This window comes from Chamaea fasciata, unplaced genomic scaffold (assembly GCF_029207755.1).
Source record: "Chamaea fasciata isolate MVZ Bird 193981 ecotype frontalis unplaced genomic scaffold, bChaFas1.0.hap1 SCAF_10, whole genome shotgun sequence".
Classification (NCBI taxonomy): Eukaryota; Metazoa; Chordata; class Aves; order Passeriformes; family Sylviidae; genus Chamaea; species Chamaea fasciata.
In genome coordinates, this window is record NW_027094095.1 from 16,343,395 (window position 1) to 16,361,330 (window position 17,936).

General features: G+C 39.9%; 1 protein-coding gene across 3 annotated transcripts in view; it reads left to right on the plus strand.

Annotated features, from left to right (window-relative positions):
- TGFBR3 (transforming growth factor beta receptor 3) overlaps nucleotides 1-17,936 on the plus strand; it is a 116,067-nt gene that overhangs the window by 57,545 nt on the left and 40,586 nt on the right. For all 3 annotated transcript variants that reach the window (XM_066192480.1, XM_066192482.1, XM_066192481.1), the window contains exon 4: nucleotides 8,099-8,236. In XM_066192480.1, coding sequence (XP_066048577.1) covers nucleotides 8,099-8,236 — 138 coding nt within the window. The remainder of the gene's footprint in view (nucleotides 1-8,098; nucleotides 8,237-17,936) is intronic.

A 17,936-nucleotide genomic window follows, 5' to 3' on the forward strand; every position in this document is an offset into this window, starting at 1 on the left:
CAGGGCAATGGTCACAGCCCCTAAGTCTGACAGAGGTCAAGAAGCATTTGGACCATGCTCTCAGGCACAGGGTGTGACTCTTGGGAATGGTGCCATGCTGGGCCAGGAGTTGGACTCAATAATCATTGAGGGTCCCTTCCAACTCAGCTTGTTCTGTGACTCTCTGATTTTTCCTCTGAATCATTAATAATGGGAACATCATGCTTAATTCAAAATAGTTTGTTAGTGGATATTGGCATGTTCATGTGCTGTAGGACTTAATTTTTAAGCTCTTTGTGTCTAGCACAGCACACCCTGACCTTCAGCCCCTGATGAAAGACAATCAGGGGTCAAGGGAAGAAGGAGTTTTCAAACACCTTTTGGTCAAAGGTTTTTGAGAGTACTTCTTAATGGAGAGAGTGCACTGGGCCACAGGTCATAGTTTGACAGTCCTTATCAACTTTTCTGTTTGCTTGTCTTCTTTTTTATGGAACCTAGTTTTCCAGTCTGGGTGGTGGATTGTAATGGTCAAGAGATTGTGCAATAATATTCTCTCTTTTATGAAGTAATGTATGGGACCACATCAGTCTCTGGTTTAATGCCAGTAGCTTCAGTGGAATTATGCCAGGGCTGAATCTTTCCCATGATTTTTAAAACTGAGCTATAACTGCTGTTTAGTCAATCTGATTCTCTAGTATTGTGTGGGCGAGAAGGTCCAGGCAATGCCAATCTACTTGCAGTCATATATTTAGGGTAAACACAGGGTTGATTCTAAAACTAGAGTGTTACATGAGCCTTGGAAATAAACTTCAGTTCCCCATGCACCTGGGTAGATGCTGCCTGGGACTCAGATCCATTCCCTAAGGACTGAGTTGTGCCTCATCCTGGAAGTAACAAAAGGTCTTTCCTTCCCTCATGCCTCGTGCATCGCAGCTCCCTCCCTGCTCTCTCACCAAGGGGCAGGTCCCTGCCCCAGCAGCATCCATGGGTGCTGGTCTGGCAGAGAGAAGGTGGCATGGTGTGGCCCTGGCAAGGGCTGCAAAGGTGGCACAATGTTGGGTTCTGTGGGAGAAAAAGTAACTGTCTGTGAGCATGAGTGCTTGCTTTTAGCGCCATTGCAGTTTCCCTGGAGTTGGTGGTTTCTTTGATACTGGTTTGGAGATCATCTGTCTGGTTGCTGGGGTGAGTTTTCAGAAATTGGTGCTTGCTCTGTCTGAGCAGAGTCTGCATTGGAGGACCTTCCCAGAAGGGAAGCAGTAGGATCTCATGTGCTTTTAGGAACGTGCTTATACAATCATTTGATTTAAGAGTCCAAATATGTAACCCTGCGAGCAAAGTTACATTCAAGCAGTAACACCATGTGAACATATTTTGAGTTTCTTGGAAAAATCAGCAAACTCTCTCTCAGAAATTGTTGGCTCTGGAAAGCTGGGTATTGTGATCTACTATAGCTGGCTTGGTATCAAATCTGAAACACAATATTCAGTGAGCAGAGCAAAAATATGAGGGGGAGGAAAAAACAGTATTCCACTTTGAATCACAATCCCTGTCTAAAGAGTACTCTTTTTCTTTACTTTTATTTTAAAAAGAAAAGTATCCTTCCCAAAGTACTTGATAAACACTTCTGAAAAGTAGTGCAGTACCTGATCTCACCAGCTGAAGTGGATTAATGGAATAATCCTTGACTGAATTCTATTGTAGCCAATGTACCAACATTATATTTTTTAAGTGAATTTTAGTAGAAATTCCAAATCTCCTGTATTGATTGACACAAGTGAACTGTAAAAATAGGTTTCTTCATATTAATTTCTTTGACTTGCAATACCAGAATAAACTATACTCTATAAATACTGTATTAACAAAAAATGTGAGAATACTTAGGGTAGAAATAGGTATAAATTTTCAGATTTCTGCTCTAAATTTTGCCTGCTTTGAATGAGTTAATTTAATCTTTGCAGTGAAGTAATGCATTAAAATGTCATAAATCTGTCTTTACTGCATCACTTGTAAGTCAGAAAATGTGCTTATGGATCTGAGAGTTAAAATTCTTTTTTTCTCTTTTTTAGAGAACAGCTGTCCAAGCCTAGGCAGTGTAATTCAATACAACACCACATATTTTGTCCTGGCTTATTAGCACAGATTTGTAATGGCTGTTTTGGAAAATGTGCTATGAATTTATCTAAAGGTCTTCATGCCGGAATAGTTAATTCAACCTTACAAATCCTTGGCACTTAACTTTCATCTTTTTAGAACAAAACACAGACCCTTTGATTTGATGCCTTGAAGTCAGCAAAACAGAATGGTACTTTAACAGCAGCATTTACTTTGATCAGTTTTCAGCATTTGTGTCCTTGCCTTTCACGTAGTACAAATTGCTTTACCAGAGTAGCAGGGCAGGAGCCCATAGACTGTTTTTGTAGTTGGTTTCTGTGGTGATACTCAGCCTTCCATGAAACTGATCTCTGGGGACAGAAGCCTCTGCAGCCGCCTTAACCTTGCTGCTGCTGGAGACCTCAGAGGAACTGTGTGCGGAATGTGCAGACAGCAGTGGCCAACATGGGTCTGTACAGAGGCAGCTGGCTCAGCAGTGCCAGCAGAGCTTGGGTGGGCATTGCGCCTATGGATGGAAAAAGGCGTTCTAGCAAACAGGACAGGACCACGGGGGTTCACATCCCGGTTGAGCTTAGGTGCTTTTTAAAGAGGAATGTGTAGGTTTTGTTTAACGTTTTCAGAATAGCTTTAGTCTATAATTTTCAGCTATGACCAAATTGTTGTATTCCTCACAAGTTAGTCATGTATTACTTGGAGGAGTGCGTGCCAAAGGGGGCCAGACGTGAGTCTGAAGAGGAGCTTCCTCTGACAAACAGCTGCTGAAGTTGAGTCTTGCTGAGAGGACCATTGCTGACACACATGCCCAGAAGGTCTGGCCTAGCTATTGATTGCACAATGAAAATGCTGGCTGTGCAACAGCTTTGTGATCAAATGAGCCCATCACTGGCAGTGAGGAATGTGTTGGACCTCATTGACTTATTTTCCTGTACTGTTGTGCTGCTGTCTGCTTGGATAATATGCTGTCTCTTATTGTGTTTTTAAAATAATATGGCAAGGCAATAGCAGCTGCTTTTTAAATGGACTAGGTGACCTAAAAATGCCCAAGTCTGTTTAATGATTCTGGTTTCATTTTCTTTTGGTATTGTTTGACCAAACTGGTCACAGAGCTGCCTGAGATGCAGAAGACTTTGACTGAGGTAGTATGTTGTTGAGAAGTACAAAATGCATGTATTCTATTAGCTTCTTTGAAAATCTAGGAATGGATGGAGAATGTCCCTTTTTGCATCCCTAATTATGTTTTTTTTTTTTTAAGCTTAAATGGGAGTTTCAGAAGAATGTTAGGAATATTACCACAGAGTTCAGTGAGTTCAGAATTTCACAGTGTCTTCAAACCACTCTTTACAGTACTGGACATACATAGGATTGGTTTCTGATGGAGTTTCTGGGCAAGGCTTCACATAAATATTTAGTAATATGGATTTGGCCATTCAAAATACAAAACAGAAGGGAAAAATTATAGTTATCTCTCATGCTATTAATTAGAAGCATTTTTTTAATGGTTTAATCTTTCTATCAATTTGTGTTGTGTTTTGAAGGTGCTATGAACTGTAGACATGCGAGAAAGGATGTGCCTTGAGTAGCTCTTGAGCTAAGATGAGACAGAATGATGCCTGGGAGAGGGGGATTGCTTGGGACTCAGCCAATATATAGTATAACTAGAGCCCCATTTCTGCAGCAGAAATGACATTTTGTTGGGATTGCTGTAGAGACAGGGATGAAGATCTTCCTCTGAAGTGCTGTGTATGGAGGCAGCCATGCTAGAAATTAGCAAAGGGACAAGTCAGTGGGAGCTGCCACAGCTGTGGCAGCAAAAAGCTTAGCAAGGCAGAACTAAAAAGAGGGCCGGTGTTGTGCTGGAGGTGCTGGGGCAGCTGAAGTGTTGAACTTTTGCTTGTGTCAATGTCATAACTCTTAACACCTTAGAGTCCTGTAAAGCCTTTCAGTCTCTGAAGCAGGAGTGAGAGGCACTTGCATGCCTCTGATGCATAGTCAAAGTCAAGGCTTTCACCTGGACTCTGCAGTTCAAACCACTCTCCCTCACATAAGCACCTCTCTGGTGAGCTGTTCTGACCATGTCTATGGTACTTGGGCTGAAATTTCCATGTGATACCTGCTGACTGTAGTTATGCAACATAAAAAACCCCGAATGCTTGCCAGCAGGGTTTTTGCATAAAAATCTTGAGCCCTGGTAAGTTTGCTTGAACAATTTTCCAAGAACCAGAAGGAAGTCTCTCATAATAGATACCACTGCTGTGTATCATCAAGTACTGACAGGGATGTTGGAGCAACTGTAGATATAAGGGGGGAAATGGTTACGCTGTGAGGGGTGTGTTAATTTTGTACAGCTTCTCAGTGGGAACAGTCACATTCAGACTTGACTACTCAGCAGGTAGGTTCCTCACCTGGTTTGTTCTGCTCTAAAGCAGAAATTGGTTATGAAAAAGATGATGACCAAGATGGTTCTGAGCAGTTTTTGTGGAGCTCTTGGGTTTTCTTTTTTCCGAGTCTGTAAAACTGAGTTGGTTTTTTTGCTCAAGACTCAGTTTTTTTTAAGTACTCTGTTATGCAAACAAGCTTAGTGACAGGGAATATATATGCTGAGGAATATAGTGATGGAGGCTTCTGCAGAAGCACGGTCACTTCAATTCTATTCTTTCTCAAATTTAGGACTAGGCATATAAATTTTGTATTGTGTGTTTTGTTGGTTAGTCATGAGCATCACTGATGAGTGCAGTAATGCAAAATTACCTTTATTTGGAAAATTTTCACAGAGGCATTTCATTTAGTTATGAAAAAAGCTGATTTGGTGTTAAGTCCTGTTGCTTTTCCCAAGGATCTGCACTTTCAGGCAGAAATGTAGGAAAATTCCATTATGTGGTGTAACTTACCCTAAAGTTTCAGCCAAAGGCATGGATAGATACATCACCACTTCTGCATACAGCTCAAACGTTGTTTATTTCCATGCATGTAGGGAAATAATAATGCATGTGTATATGATATACATCTTTAATTTTCAAAGCTAAGGGAATAGCAACTACAAAGTCTGATAGTAGATGCAATTGCAAAGAGTCTCTGATTTTCTCACTAATGTGGTATGAGTGCTCTGTGTGCTCTCATGTGACTAAAACAACAGGAAGAAATCTGCATGAAGTCTAAAACATCTGTCTTGTCTGATAGATGTTGGCTTTGAACAAATTTGTCTGAGATCAGTTGAAACAGAGGTACTTCTCCATTTCCTTATTACCCAAAAGACTTGGCCTAGCTGTTTCTTAGATTAAGTTTTCAGAGCGTCTTATATGTATTGTATCATTCCCGCTTTTAATAAATAACAAAGGCTTTAAATAGCAAAAATTTTTTTGAAGTTTCTAATACGAGTTGTATCTTTTACATTGGCTTGACATTCTGGAAGAAACACAGCTAGGGTACTGGCCTAAGCTGAGTGCTTCTGTTGGCCAGTGCAAGAGGATTGTTACTGGTTTTTTCTTCATGGTTATTTAAGCACATAAACGATATTAGTAATTTCATCAATATCTAGGATCAAAGAAAATCAGTTACTATTGGTCATGGAAGTATGTTGGATGTACTTTATGCCATTTGGAGCTGAAAAAAAATGAGAATGAAATTTAAACTCGTATTTGTGAGATCAGAACTTCAAAAGATATAGCTGGGCTACTTTACTAAACTAAGATTACAGTATTTTTATTGTTTTGTAAGAAAACATAAACCCAGAACAAGGTAATTGCATTTAATAGTTTAAACTGCTTATTATTAATTAGCAGTGATTACAGCTGAAAGCCACGAGAATTAATGAAAGCTTTTTAATTGTCGTGAATTTAATAGTGGTTCTAAACACCTTTTCCTTTTTGCTTTCACTTTTTCATTTCTAGACATAACACCAAAGCAGGAGCCTTGTAAAATGAATAATTTCTCTTATTTTTAGGTAACAGAACTATTTTGGCTCCATAACTGATAAAGCAAAGCAGTTTCTGTAGCTAAGAACATGACTGGTGTTTCAGGTCTCTGTCCTCCCATTAGAATTGAGAGCACTACCACCCTGCAGTTTGCTAAAATTAGGTATTTTATTCTCTAGAGGCAGAAAATTGAGAGAAATGTGGTTCTTGGTAGTCTGTGGTACTTAGTGTTTCATTTATAAAATGTGTGAATGCCAGTGTGTCCTTTGCTGAGAAGCCAGGTGGTGCCAGAAGTGGCTGCAGAGAGCAGAAGATGGCACTGCCTGGCTGCTGGCCAGGAGAGGAGCTCGTCCTTTGAAGCAGCTTGGGTTTAGTACAAATATGGATCTACTCAGTTTTCCAACAGGTTTTAATGAAGCTGAACTAAGAGGAGGACAGGGATGTCCTCAGTGCTCCCAGAGCTCTGTGTTTGTGGGATTTGATGTCTGGCACTTTGGGAACTAGAGGCTTGTTTGGTCAGTGGCATTTCAGAATCTGGGGCACTCTGCTCGTGTACAGCCAGCTGTTTGCTAGCTTTTTTGCAAGTTCTTAAGTAGTGAAAAAAGGTCTTTCTGCCATTCTTCGGGTGTCTCAGACCCGGGACCAGGGCCTGGCTTTGGCTTTATAGTGATGGTGAACTTGTCAAGGTGAAATAAATAAAATAAAAAAGGAAAAAAATTTTCAAAACCCCCCCCCCAAAACAAACAAACAAAAAAACCAAACAAAGCACAAAACCAAAACCAACCAAACAAAAAACCACCTTCCATTCTATTTTGGAAAGTGTTTTCAACAGTAATAGGCACCTAGTTTTCAATTTGGTCTCTAGCTTTCATCCAGTTAGTTTACTGGGTAAATGTCCATTTACTTTACTGGTAAATTAATGGTCATTTGCCACTATATAAGAATCATGCAATGAGTTCTACATAGTGGCTCTTCTCTATCTCAAATATCCTTTTAAATTCTCTTTAGGATATTAACTAGCAGCATACAGAAATAATTCTGAATTATCTTTGTCCTCATTTCTGTTTGCCACCACTCAAACTGGTGGTTGTGTTCCTGTTTGCTTCCTCTGTACTTTTTTTAGAAAGAGGTGTGATTGTCAGGGAAACTGCCTGTCACCAGCATGGTGGGATGTCAGCTTCCCTGCACAGTCTGTGGCAGATGATTTCTCCATTGCACACTAAAGGGGTTTCTTCCTATAACGTGGGATGAAGCATCAAGCTAAATCCTGACTGCTTAAACAGCTAATTAGGTGCCACAAGACCACTGTAATATCAGTTGCAAGTCTGTATATGCTAAAAAGTGACAGGCTGTTCTGTTGTGTGTTTGATTATGGTTTTGTCCAACATTGAACCATTTCTAGAAGGGCGGTACTGGGATACGAGGAGCAGGGCGGGAGGGACTTCCAGCAACTACAAACTGGTTGTTTTAAAGCCACCTGTGACAGGTTGCCTCATTGCTATGGTGTCCACTTTCCTCAGATCATTTACCCTGTGTATCTTTTTAGTCTCTGAACAGAGGCATTTTCTTTCCCTAGTATATGCTAAAATTTCTTTAGGAATTCCTTCCATAAAGTAATGTAGTGCTTGCTTGTGTTTCTGGATTTGTTTCTCCTGGTTTTGTTTGTTTAGTTTTATTTGTTTTGCAGGCTAGATTTATGCCCTTAACAGAATCAGCAGATGAGGTTTTATACTCTCAGCCAGCTTTGTAGACTACCATCTAGAAACCAGAGATCAGAGTTTGCTTTGCAGTTCTATTTATCTCCTTGTTCTCCAACTCTCAGCTTAGTGGTTTGACCTTTTGCATAAGCTATTTTTCATCAGCATTTGCCAAGGTTTTCTTTTTAGCAGCGCTTTGCGAGCATAGAGTACAAACGTTAACTATTTCATATTTTCTTTTCTCTGTGCTTCTTTGACTAACTTTTGTGGAAGTAGATTAGTCTATAATCTTGAGTCAAGAGGTCTGAATGCTACAAGTCATAATAAATATAAAAATTACCTTTGATTCGTTGTTTCAAATTCCAGGAAGTACTCACGTATTTCTGTGTTTTTCTGTAGGTCACATTACATTTGAATCCAATTTCATCAGTGCATATTCACCAGAAGCCTCTGGTGTTTCTTCTCAACTCTCCTTTGCCTTTGGTTTGGAAGCTAAAAACAGAAAGACTGGCACCTGGAATCCGAAGAGTTTTCTTTGTAAGTGTACACAGTCCTCTGGACTGCTCTCGATCATAGCTGCTTGTCGCATGAAGCGTGGAGTTAATGGCATTCATTTGGAAATTTTTCAAACTTAGATTAAAATAAAGAAGTTAAGAGGGGGTCATGTTTCATTGTAAGGCTCTGGGGAGCAGTTAGGTGGTAAGGCAAAGCAGTTAGGAAAAGGTAGCCAATTACTTGTTTTATGAATTTAAGGAAAGGAAAGCAAAACTGCTTTTCAGAATCTGCACATCACAGAATTATTAATACTAACAGCCACTTGAGTTCAAAAAGCTGTGAGGTTATACCAGATTGCCAGTCCTGCTTGGAAGTCTTAACAGTACCATAAAGCAAAAAGCCTCAGAGCAATTGGAAATATTAAGAGTGGATGCTAATTGTGTGGTCTGTGACCAAAACAAAAATGTGTATGTATTGAGCTCAGTATGTCCAGTTATGGTTTTTGTCTCTGCTGAAGCTTTGGTCTATTGAAATGACCAGGCTAAGCCCAGAATGAAATCATTTTTATTTCTCAGAAAGACTGGAGCACTGCTTATAATGCAAGATCCAAATATTACCTAGTATTTGTAAATCATGTCCTTACAGTTTGCCAGGACGTTCAAGTTTGCTATTTGTAGTGAAAGACGAGTTGTTTGGATTAAATTTTTAATGCGTGACATCATGTCTAATCATGAGTTGTCTTTATGAAAGTTGCAGCTTTCACCATATTGAACTCTAATTGCAGAACTTAACTTGTTTTTTTTTTTTTAGAGATATCTTTATAGGGCTTAATTTTGCTCCTCCAGCACAGCTGACAGTGGTAGGCAAGATTGTTTCTGCAGCAGCCAGTGGGCCCTTAGCTGTGTCACTGTGCATCAGCGGGACAGGAGGATGGACCGTGTGCAACATTAGGACACTGCCCTCTCAGTTGACCTGGTGGTGACATGGTTAAGTGCACCAAGAGTTCTGTTGCTTGCTGGATACTGCAAGCTTTCTGGAATTGTTTTTCTTTTTCCTGTCATCAAGGTATAAGAGCAGGAGTAGCCTTGTTATTTTAAACATTGAAGGACTCAGTCCTGTTTCCAGTACAGTGTATTACTGATTGGTGCAAAGGATATGGACTTGTTTTTATTCTAAGGTATTCATACTCTTAGGTTTTTCATTGGTGTTTTGGAGACTCATGAGTATAGTTATCTTCTTGTTGACCATTCCTGTTATGTGACCTTAATGCAACCAGTACAGTTCTGGTCTGCTCAGAAAATGGCTGAGGAACAACATGTGAAACAACAGTCTGACAAGTCCTCATTCCTCTCATGGACAAAAGAAGCAGGACCTTTCAGATAATAAAGCCTTGGACCTACTTTCAGTTTAGTTTTGATCTTTTCCTACAATGCATTATCACTCCCATTTCCTATCAACTAGATTTTGTTCCGCTAGTTTGTGTTCTTGCTCTGCATCCAGGATTTTCCCTCTCCCCTTATGTTGCTCTGAGAGTGGAGAGATGGTCTGCTGAGACCCATCCATTTCTGCTCAGCTGACTGTGCTGAGTTTGCTTGGTTTGTCTCAGTGTGGTTTCAGCAGCATGCATTAAGGCATAGGAAAAATAGGCATGCTCCTAAGGCTCTGACTGCCAAAACTGTACCAGTAGGTAAGTGTTTGCTGCAGAAAACTGTTTCAGGTGCTGATGTGAGCAGCAGCAGTCGTGATTCTTGCCTGACCTCAAGAACTGCCACTGTGAACTTGGCCACTGATGCTGCAGAGAGGAGTAAACTGTTTCTCAGATGAGGCAGGAGTACCTGGTAGGCACTGTGGATTTGCTGCTGTGTTGGGGAGACCTAATACCTCCTCTCAAAACTCTCTCTCTTAATCTCTGCTAGTCATAGTAAGGGCTTAATGTTGTGCCTTGTGCCATCCTGCCAGCCTGTGGTGCTGGAATAATGCTGCTGCCCATGGGAGCTTACCTTTTTGTTGCAAGGGACTGAACTGGCTCTCAGTGTTGATCCATCCTTAATCCATCTGAATAGCTGTCCATAACAATTTTGGATCTCCTTAACTGCCATATGAATTGATGTATTTTTCCTTCCACCATGTTAAAGTTTCTATTTTTCTTTCCTAAAAAGACCTCAAAGAACAAGATTGCAGAATGCCAGGTATCACCATTTTCTCTCTCAATTTAATCTGTCATCCCTCTCACTCCTAAAGTTCACTTTGTTCTTTCCCTAATGTGATATTTTTTCTGTAAACATAAGCTAACTTCAGTCTCTTACCATGGATTCATCAGCCTTCCCACTTTTTGTAGCCCAGTGTCTCAGTAGCTCAGGCATCTCGGGATGATAAGCCATGAGGTTATGGGCTGAACAACTTGTAAATGTGGTCATCATCTTGCTTTTTCACAGTTCCACTCTGCTCACAAGGGAAAATACATTGTTTTCCCAAAAGCTTTCTGAAAAAACAGCACAGAATCATGTTGCACAGAAAACATGAAAAATGTGGAGGAAGTCCTAGCAGCACCTGTAGGCAAGTGCAGTATGCCAAATAGAGATCAAGGGGCTCTAGTTTCGCATAGAGATGTTTGCCTGTGTTGAGCTGTGCTGGTTTGCAACCCCTGTGACAGTCTCTGTCCTAGGAAACATTGTCCCTTTCCAGAATCACGGATTCTTGTTTTAGGTGAGTTGTGGAGCAAAGTGACATACTGCCTCTGCCCTAGTTGCAGAGAGGTTCCCTGCCTCTGTGCCAGAGCCTTCAGTGCGTTCCAGACAACTGACCCTAGGACTGTAAATAGCAGCTCCAAGGGCTGGAGAGTGCAGAGCATACTTCCTTAGCCCTTGTTTAAAAATACTTACCTCTGGAGCTCTGACTTGTTGTCTCCTTAAATGTATAGCCTAAACAGAAAATTGGGTATTTTGAATCATTAAAGATTTTGAATTTGAAAAAACTTTTCTAGTGACCATGCATTCTATGCTCAAAACAGAAATCCATGGCACACATACCACAGGAGTGTCATAACTATTGTGTCTGTCTCTATGGAAGCCTCAGGCAAGATATTCATTGACTTTCCAGCTTTTCCTTCAGACTTTCCAAACAATACATTCATTCACTATTTTATTAATATACTGTATGTAAAGTATGAATTGCAATGACTTTCACTGATTGAATCCTAGTTAGAACGGTAAGTAGTGTAAAGAAGTTTAAATGACAACTTCTGGGACTTGCTGCTCATAAAGACTACACTGCTAGAGCAAGATCCAAGTTTCTAGTGAAAGAATCATGTAACCATTAGTGAAGTCCTAGCTTTTAATTTCTTTTTTATATTAGCTTTTTTTTCCTTGTAAAGTATCATAATAAAGTTCTCAAACTGTTACAGGGACATGTATTTTAAGTAAATAACTAAACAAAAATTAAAAATAAACTGTATTATAAGTTTCAAGGTTCTTTCTAACAAAGGTATCTCCAGGCTATGAGTAGATGATGAATTGGAGCACAAGTGCTGTTAGTAGCATTGTGCAGGTGGAGAAACCAAGACACACACAGAGCTTGAATGGTGATTGTACTGGAGAAGAGGGTAGAGTTAGGGCTGTGTGTTCTCAGTGTCCTCATTAGCAAAATGGTCTGTTTCCTTCATTCTGTGAATTTATTGTTTGAGTTTCCATTGAAGCTAAGCTGCCCCAGGGAAGGATGAAAAGATTTAAAGCTTGTATCAGCACATATCCAAAAGACTGGGAAAATACAATGCTACAGAGTTGGGTTGGAGTTTAACTTCTTATCACATAGTTTGCTCATGGATTTTTCTCTTTGGCCTGGTCCTCCATCAGTTAAGAAGTTTAAAATGAATCTGGGAGAAAATCCAGGCTTTGGGTGCATGACTGTAATAAAGGGGGAAGCACAAATTGCCTTCTTGATAAACGTTTTTTCAGTATGGACATGTAGATTTTTTGTATACATGTGGTTTTGCATTTATTTTTATCATGTAATGCACATAGTTTCACTCAGTGACTTGTCATGTGCTTTGTCTTCATGGAAACAGCTCATGGTTTCATTTTCACAACATGTCTACTGGTGGCTAAACCTCACAGTGGAATAAATTATCATTAAAATTAAGTAGCATGCCCCAAACAAGCCACAATTTGTGTTGGGTTAGCATCAGAATTTTTTTTTATGCCATGTTTTGAAGAGCTTTTTCCAAAGTGGCACTGAATGGAAGTACAGTGATTCTCACAGAGTGACAGTACTTTGGAGGAAGCCATCATGACAGGGCATGGCTGCTAAGGGGAGTTGAGCTTCACTATTCTGTTGGCTGTGTTGTCATTTTGCTTCTTAAGGTGCTTTCCCCATCTGTAAATCAGAAAGAACACTAGTGAGTAGAAAAGAGAAAACTTTCTCTTAGGAAAAAGTTTGGACATCTTGATATATAAACCTGACAACAATTTTCTCTGTGTGCACAAGAAAGAGAAAAGAATATATGGTGTTTGCCTAGTGTGATGTTAACAATACATTTAGCATGGACAGGGTTATTTTAGGACTCTGCATGAGTTGCTTTATATTGATGGGTGAAGTAGGTGATGCTGTGAAATTATTGTAATTTTAGTAAAATAAGTCCTGAGTTTATTTTCATTGTGTTAAAAATAAATGTACCTTAGTATCATGGCATTTTAATCCAAAAATACCTGCAATGGGTTAGTGCATGGACTGCCTGACCTAAGTAATTGTAAATCATCACTTCAGTTACTGGTGCATGTAGTCATATTACTCTGATTGTATATTTGTACATGTCACAAAAATACAACAATTTGAGAGTTGGGAACTTTGTCCAGGTGTTTTCTGGGCTCATCACTCTGAAGAGTATTGCTTGGGTGGGAAGCTGTTTGGTTCAGCAAAGGAAATGATTGGCATCTGTGCATTATTTTTCCTCTGCAGGGAATAAATGCCAAAATTGCATTATAAAGGGGAGTGGGAGAGGAAGTTGAAGGACATCTTCACTGGTGATTAGACTGGTTAGACTATGACAGATCACAATTTTATGTAAGCAAGACGACTACTGTAGAACTGCTTTTACCTGAGATCTTGGTGCAAGTCAGTATTGCAGAAAAACATTTCCAGACCTCTTCCACCACCTGACTTTTAAGTTTTCATACAGCAAAATAGTTTCCTTCCTTCCCATCAAGTCGTCATTTCTCTCCTTCCCTAAAACTAGTTTATTGCGAACATGTCTTGGCAGAAAACCAGAAGTTTTATGAAACTGCACAGAAAGAGGGTTTTATAGGTGCTACTCAGCAAGTAATTTTTTTTCTTTATATTTGGTAGCTTTTTCAATTGCTTTTATAGCCTAGGAATGTCTTTACTCAGCAAGTGAAAGTAGTGAGAATTAAATCAATGAAGAAAAGATCCCAATCCTTTGTGATTTCCTGTTAGAAATCACTGTTAGAATAGATCCAACCCCCCCCCCCTTAAATATCTACATATGTGATTTTATTTAATATGTGATTTAAGAAGTGATGCTTCAGCTTTTTCTCTGAGTTAGTTATTTAGGCAATTGGATGAGTTATGGGTAAGAAAACACTTATGCAAACAAATAACCTTACTTGCAAGAGCTTGGAGTGAATGTGTGTTAAGGTAGTGAAACAGGAGAAGCAAGAGCAGTAATGATAACTACAAAAACAGATCACTTGCTCTTGGTTTGAAATTTGAAAAGATAAAAGGTTTAAAGAAGATGAAGTGATAGAATGAAGAGTTTAATTATTAGTCATTTCTGTACTTCGAAGAAGAAAAAGGCCATGTTCTTATTTCTTTAGCCAATTGCTGATTTATTTCTCTCACTTCATGAAAATATGGTTCACATATTTTGGGTCCCTGCCACCAAACCACAGGCTGTTCTATGGTTTGCACTCGATTTGGATGACTGACAAAACTCACTGAAAAACAAGTGCTATTTGTTTTCCTGTGCCTAGTATTTAACGGGAAATCAGGAGGCTAAATTTCCAATCACTGGTTAAACAGACCCAGATGTGAACAGAGTGCTCTGCTAGGAGAAGAGTGAGGAAGGATAGGAAATGCATGACTAGTGATAAATCTGGTATAAATAGTGACCTTTCACTATTCAAAGTAAAAGCAGTAGATTTTCAGTGTTGTGTAAAAGTGTGAAGAGGAATTTAAAAGGACGTTTTCATTACTGTAGAATCCTGAGTTTGCTTTTTTTTGTAAATCTTCTTAATTCTTCTACTCAGGAGCTGGAAATGATCTTGTAGTTGCCCTTTTCCACTTGGAAAAGTTCATATTCTCCCTTCCCCTCCCCATACCCTTGCCTTTTGAAAAAATGTGAAAATTTACACTTTGTGTCAAATTAAAAGCAGTGTTTAGTAAACAGTAACTCTTACTATACTTTTCACTGTGGTGAATTTTCCTGCAGACTTTGTCTCCTGGCATGGTTCAGCCCTGACGAAATAGTGCTTTTCTAAAGTCTATGTGAATGGGTTACTCCCAGAAATATTAGGGGGACCTCAGGCTACATGTGGTGATGATTCTTAATGTTCTTGGCAAAAGAGCGGAAGGATTTTGTCAGCAGTAGGAATGGCAGAAAATGACAGGATAGTAAATACATGCTTGAAAATGATGCATGTAAAAGGAGTTTAAGAGTACAACCACCCTTGTAAGGCATCTTTAAATATCTAGGGGGGTTGAGGGTTTTTTTCCCATTCAAAGCTTGCTTCAGGAAGGCATTGCAGAGGAGAAGTGCTGTTTCTGGCTTAAGAAGCAAGATACAGTACATGAAATGAATATGCAGAGTATGGTAAAAAAAAATTCTGAATTCCCAAAATAGGGAAAATTTATGATATATAGCTATCCTCTGCTTTCACTGTAATCACTTTGGTTTGGGCAGAAATATTTCAATAATACCAACTTGCCAGTAAGTTTCACAGGAAACTGGGCAGGTCCTTGTGCCGTAGTTTCCCTTCATGGGACTTCAAAGGCCTGCATTTTTTTTTTGGGAACCTGGTTTGCTAAGTGTCATGGAGTTCATACTAGATCCCATGTGATTTAAGACATCTTTCAGAACACAAGCTTTGTTGTGTGGTGTTTGATTCAGCTTTGAGTGGGCTGTCTCTGTGGGTCATTGCTCCAACCAGGACTTGCGTTAGGAGTGCGGGTAGGCCAGATCTGAATGATGCTGCCTCTTGTATCTCCTGCTGATCTTTCTCACTGCTGCCTCTGACTGGTCCTAAGCATTCCTGCTTCTCCTGGTGCCTGCAGGAGCCCAGACCCATCACTTTCAGAACCAAGACAGCTGGTAGTCAGGAAGACATCCTGGATTATAGGTTAATCCATCCGGCAAGAGTGAGGAAACAAAGACTATTCTGGCATTTAGTGGTTGAGGTGTATTCCCAAACCAATCTTGCAGGAGGCTGAAGCACCTGGACCAGGCACCTGTGATAGTCTTTTCTCTTCTGAATGGTCATGCCTCCTTCCTTTCTTTGCTTGCTTCAGTAAACAGGGGCTTAACCAGTGGAAGTTTACAGAAGCAGGCAGTGGATTTTGGCAGACTACTGGTGTTAGTGACGTGGAGATAATAAATCACAACAGGTTGCGTTACTGAGTCACTGATTCCAGTGGAAACTATAGCTGCTGTTGCATAGATAGGCTTTAATTCTCCCCTCACTTCTTCCACTAAATTGCCTCTAACTTGAAACAGAATCCCTGGAAAAGCTTCTGCTACCTTATTTTGCTCATATCAAACAAGGGTTACATTGAGTATATTAAGGTGTTGTTAAATTAATGTGAGATGAGTGGACAGTTACCTGTGTGCAATTAATAAACTCCTGCTGAGCCTTAAACTTTAGGAACAGATTTCCCCTTTACATGGATTTTCTTGTTTGTTTCTTTCATCATTCCAGTAATGCTCCTTAGGGGTCTTGAAAGTTCCACTTGATTTGACACAGATTCGGCTTTGATAGAAAATCCCAGGATCTTTTTTCTAGCTGTATAAAGATGTGCAGGAGTCTGCTCTCTGATCTCGTAAGGTTCTGCTTTCATCCTGAGAAAACACTGAACACCCTTAATTATATTAGGATCTTTGGTAGCTGCCAAACTGAGTATCTCCTAGGAAGTTGAATTAAAATCTAGAGTAATTAAAATAATGCTGCTTATGTGTGTGTTTTCAAAAATGTGAGAACTGGAAGTGGAATTTTGTAATGACTCTGTGGTCTTGAAAACACTAAAAAGAACCATTTTGTCATTGCCTGAAAACATCACACCTCTGTGGCTGTAAGGACTATGCAAATTTGATAGATGATTCACAAATATGGCATGTAATTTCAAAAGCAGCATGTTTCTTATTCACTTGTTGAAGAGAATTGTTCTCTTGATGATTAAAGCAGGTTATGCGTGGGTTTACGAACAATGAAAGATACATTTCTGAGTTTTGGAATACCTGATATTTCTCCATCCATGGCTTTATTTTTCCTGTGTAAGAGGATGAAATTACATCGAAGTACAGTACCAAAAAACACCAGCTGACTCTAATCCCATGTAGGCTGCTCTGATAGTTGGTTCAAGTCTTCTAATTTTATTCTGAGCAGATAGACTCCTCTCTTACATGTTCCAGCACAGGTCTGATACTGTACAGCGCAGATAAAAATATGAAGGATGCTGCTTCTTTTTCTTCTACTATACTTGCCTCAGTCATGGCTTTAGGGGTGGATGAGGTGTTCACTTGTGCTGGCAGGCCCTCAGTGGGTAGTGGTGTAGCTGTTTTTGTGAGGGGAGGGATTGGTTCCTGCTGTGTGGCTGTGGACACTGAACTTTGTATTCTGAGTCATGTCCCAGAGGTGCCTACCTCTCTCTCAAGGCTAAATTATGAACTTTCTTCCTACTTGGGAGTTTTGAATTATAACTATGTTAAATACTTAAAATGTTATATAGCAAAGTAAATATCCCCCTGGATCAGATTCAAAGAAAAAAAAAATCAATAAACGTTTAAAAGGAGAGAAGGAAATAGGTAAAATAAGAAACAGAATATGCAATTCTGTGTGTGCAGTATTCATGCTCACCACTGAGATGACTCAGGTTTGGCTCTGAGAGTTGTTCCCTCTGGGGAATAATAACTTATGGCATTTGGCACTTTTGCCAGGTAACTGATGTCCTGAACTACCATGGCAGCCTTGCAAGGGCATTTTTATTCAGGCTGGAAACTTTTCTTTAGGGACCTGTGAAGGCTGTATTTGCTTTGTCCCCCCCAGCATGAGAGGTGTATATTAACCTGCCTTGGTATAGTGCAGAGAAAATTTTAGGCCCTATTTTCCCCAAAGGTCAGCAGGGTAGTAGTGCATGCAACCAAAATACATTCCCAAATAGGTTTTGTTCTTTGATGGAATACTCAGCTTTTAGTAGCAAAATTTCAATATACTGTGCTTGATCCTCATTTCCTCTGAGGAACAGCCCTTTGACCTGTGGTGCTTGCTGTGGTTAGTGGCCATGGCCAGTATCTTTTGGTCTTGCAAACGGATTTTCCGTGTCCGGCTTCTTCATTTAGCCTCAGAAAAGTGACAGAATGTGTAGGTTTACGCAGCAGCAGAGGATGTTTCCAGTGCAGTTCCTTTTAATGTCCTCACAACAACTGGAAGAAATAGAACTGGGGCACTTTTTCCACTCTGCAACCTCAGAAAGCAACCACTAAAGGAGTTGAAGGGAGGAGACAAGAGTGTCTGTGGCA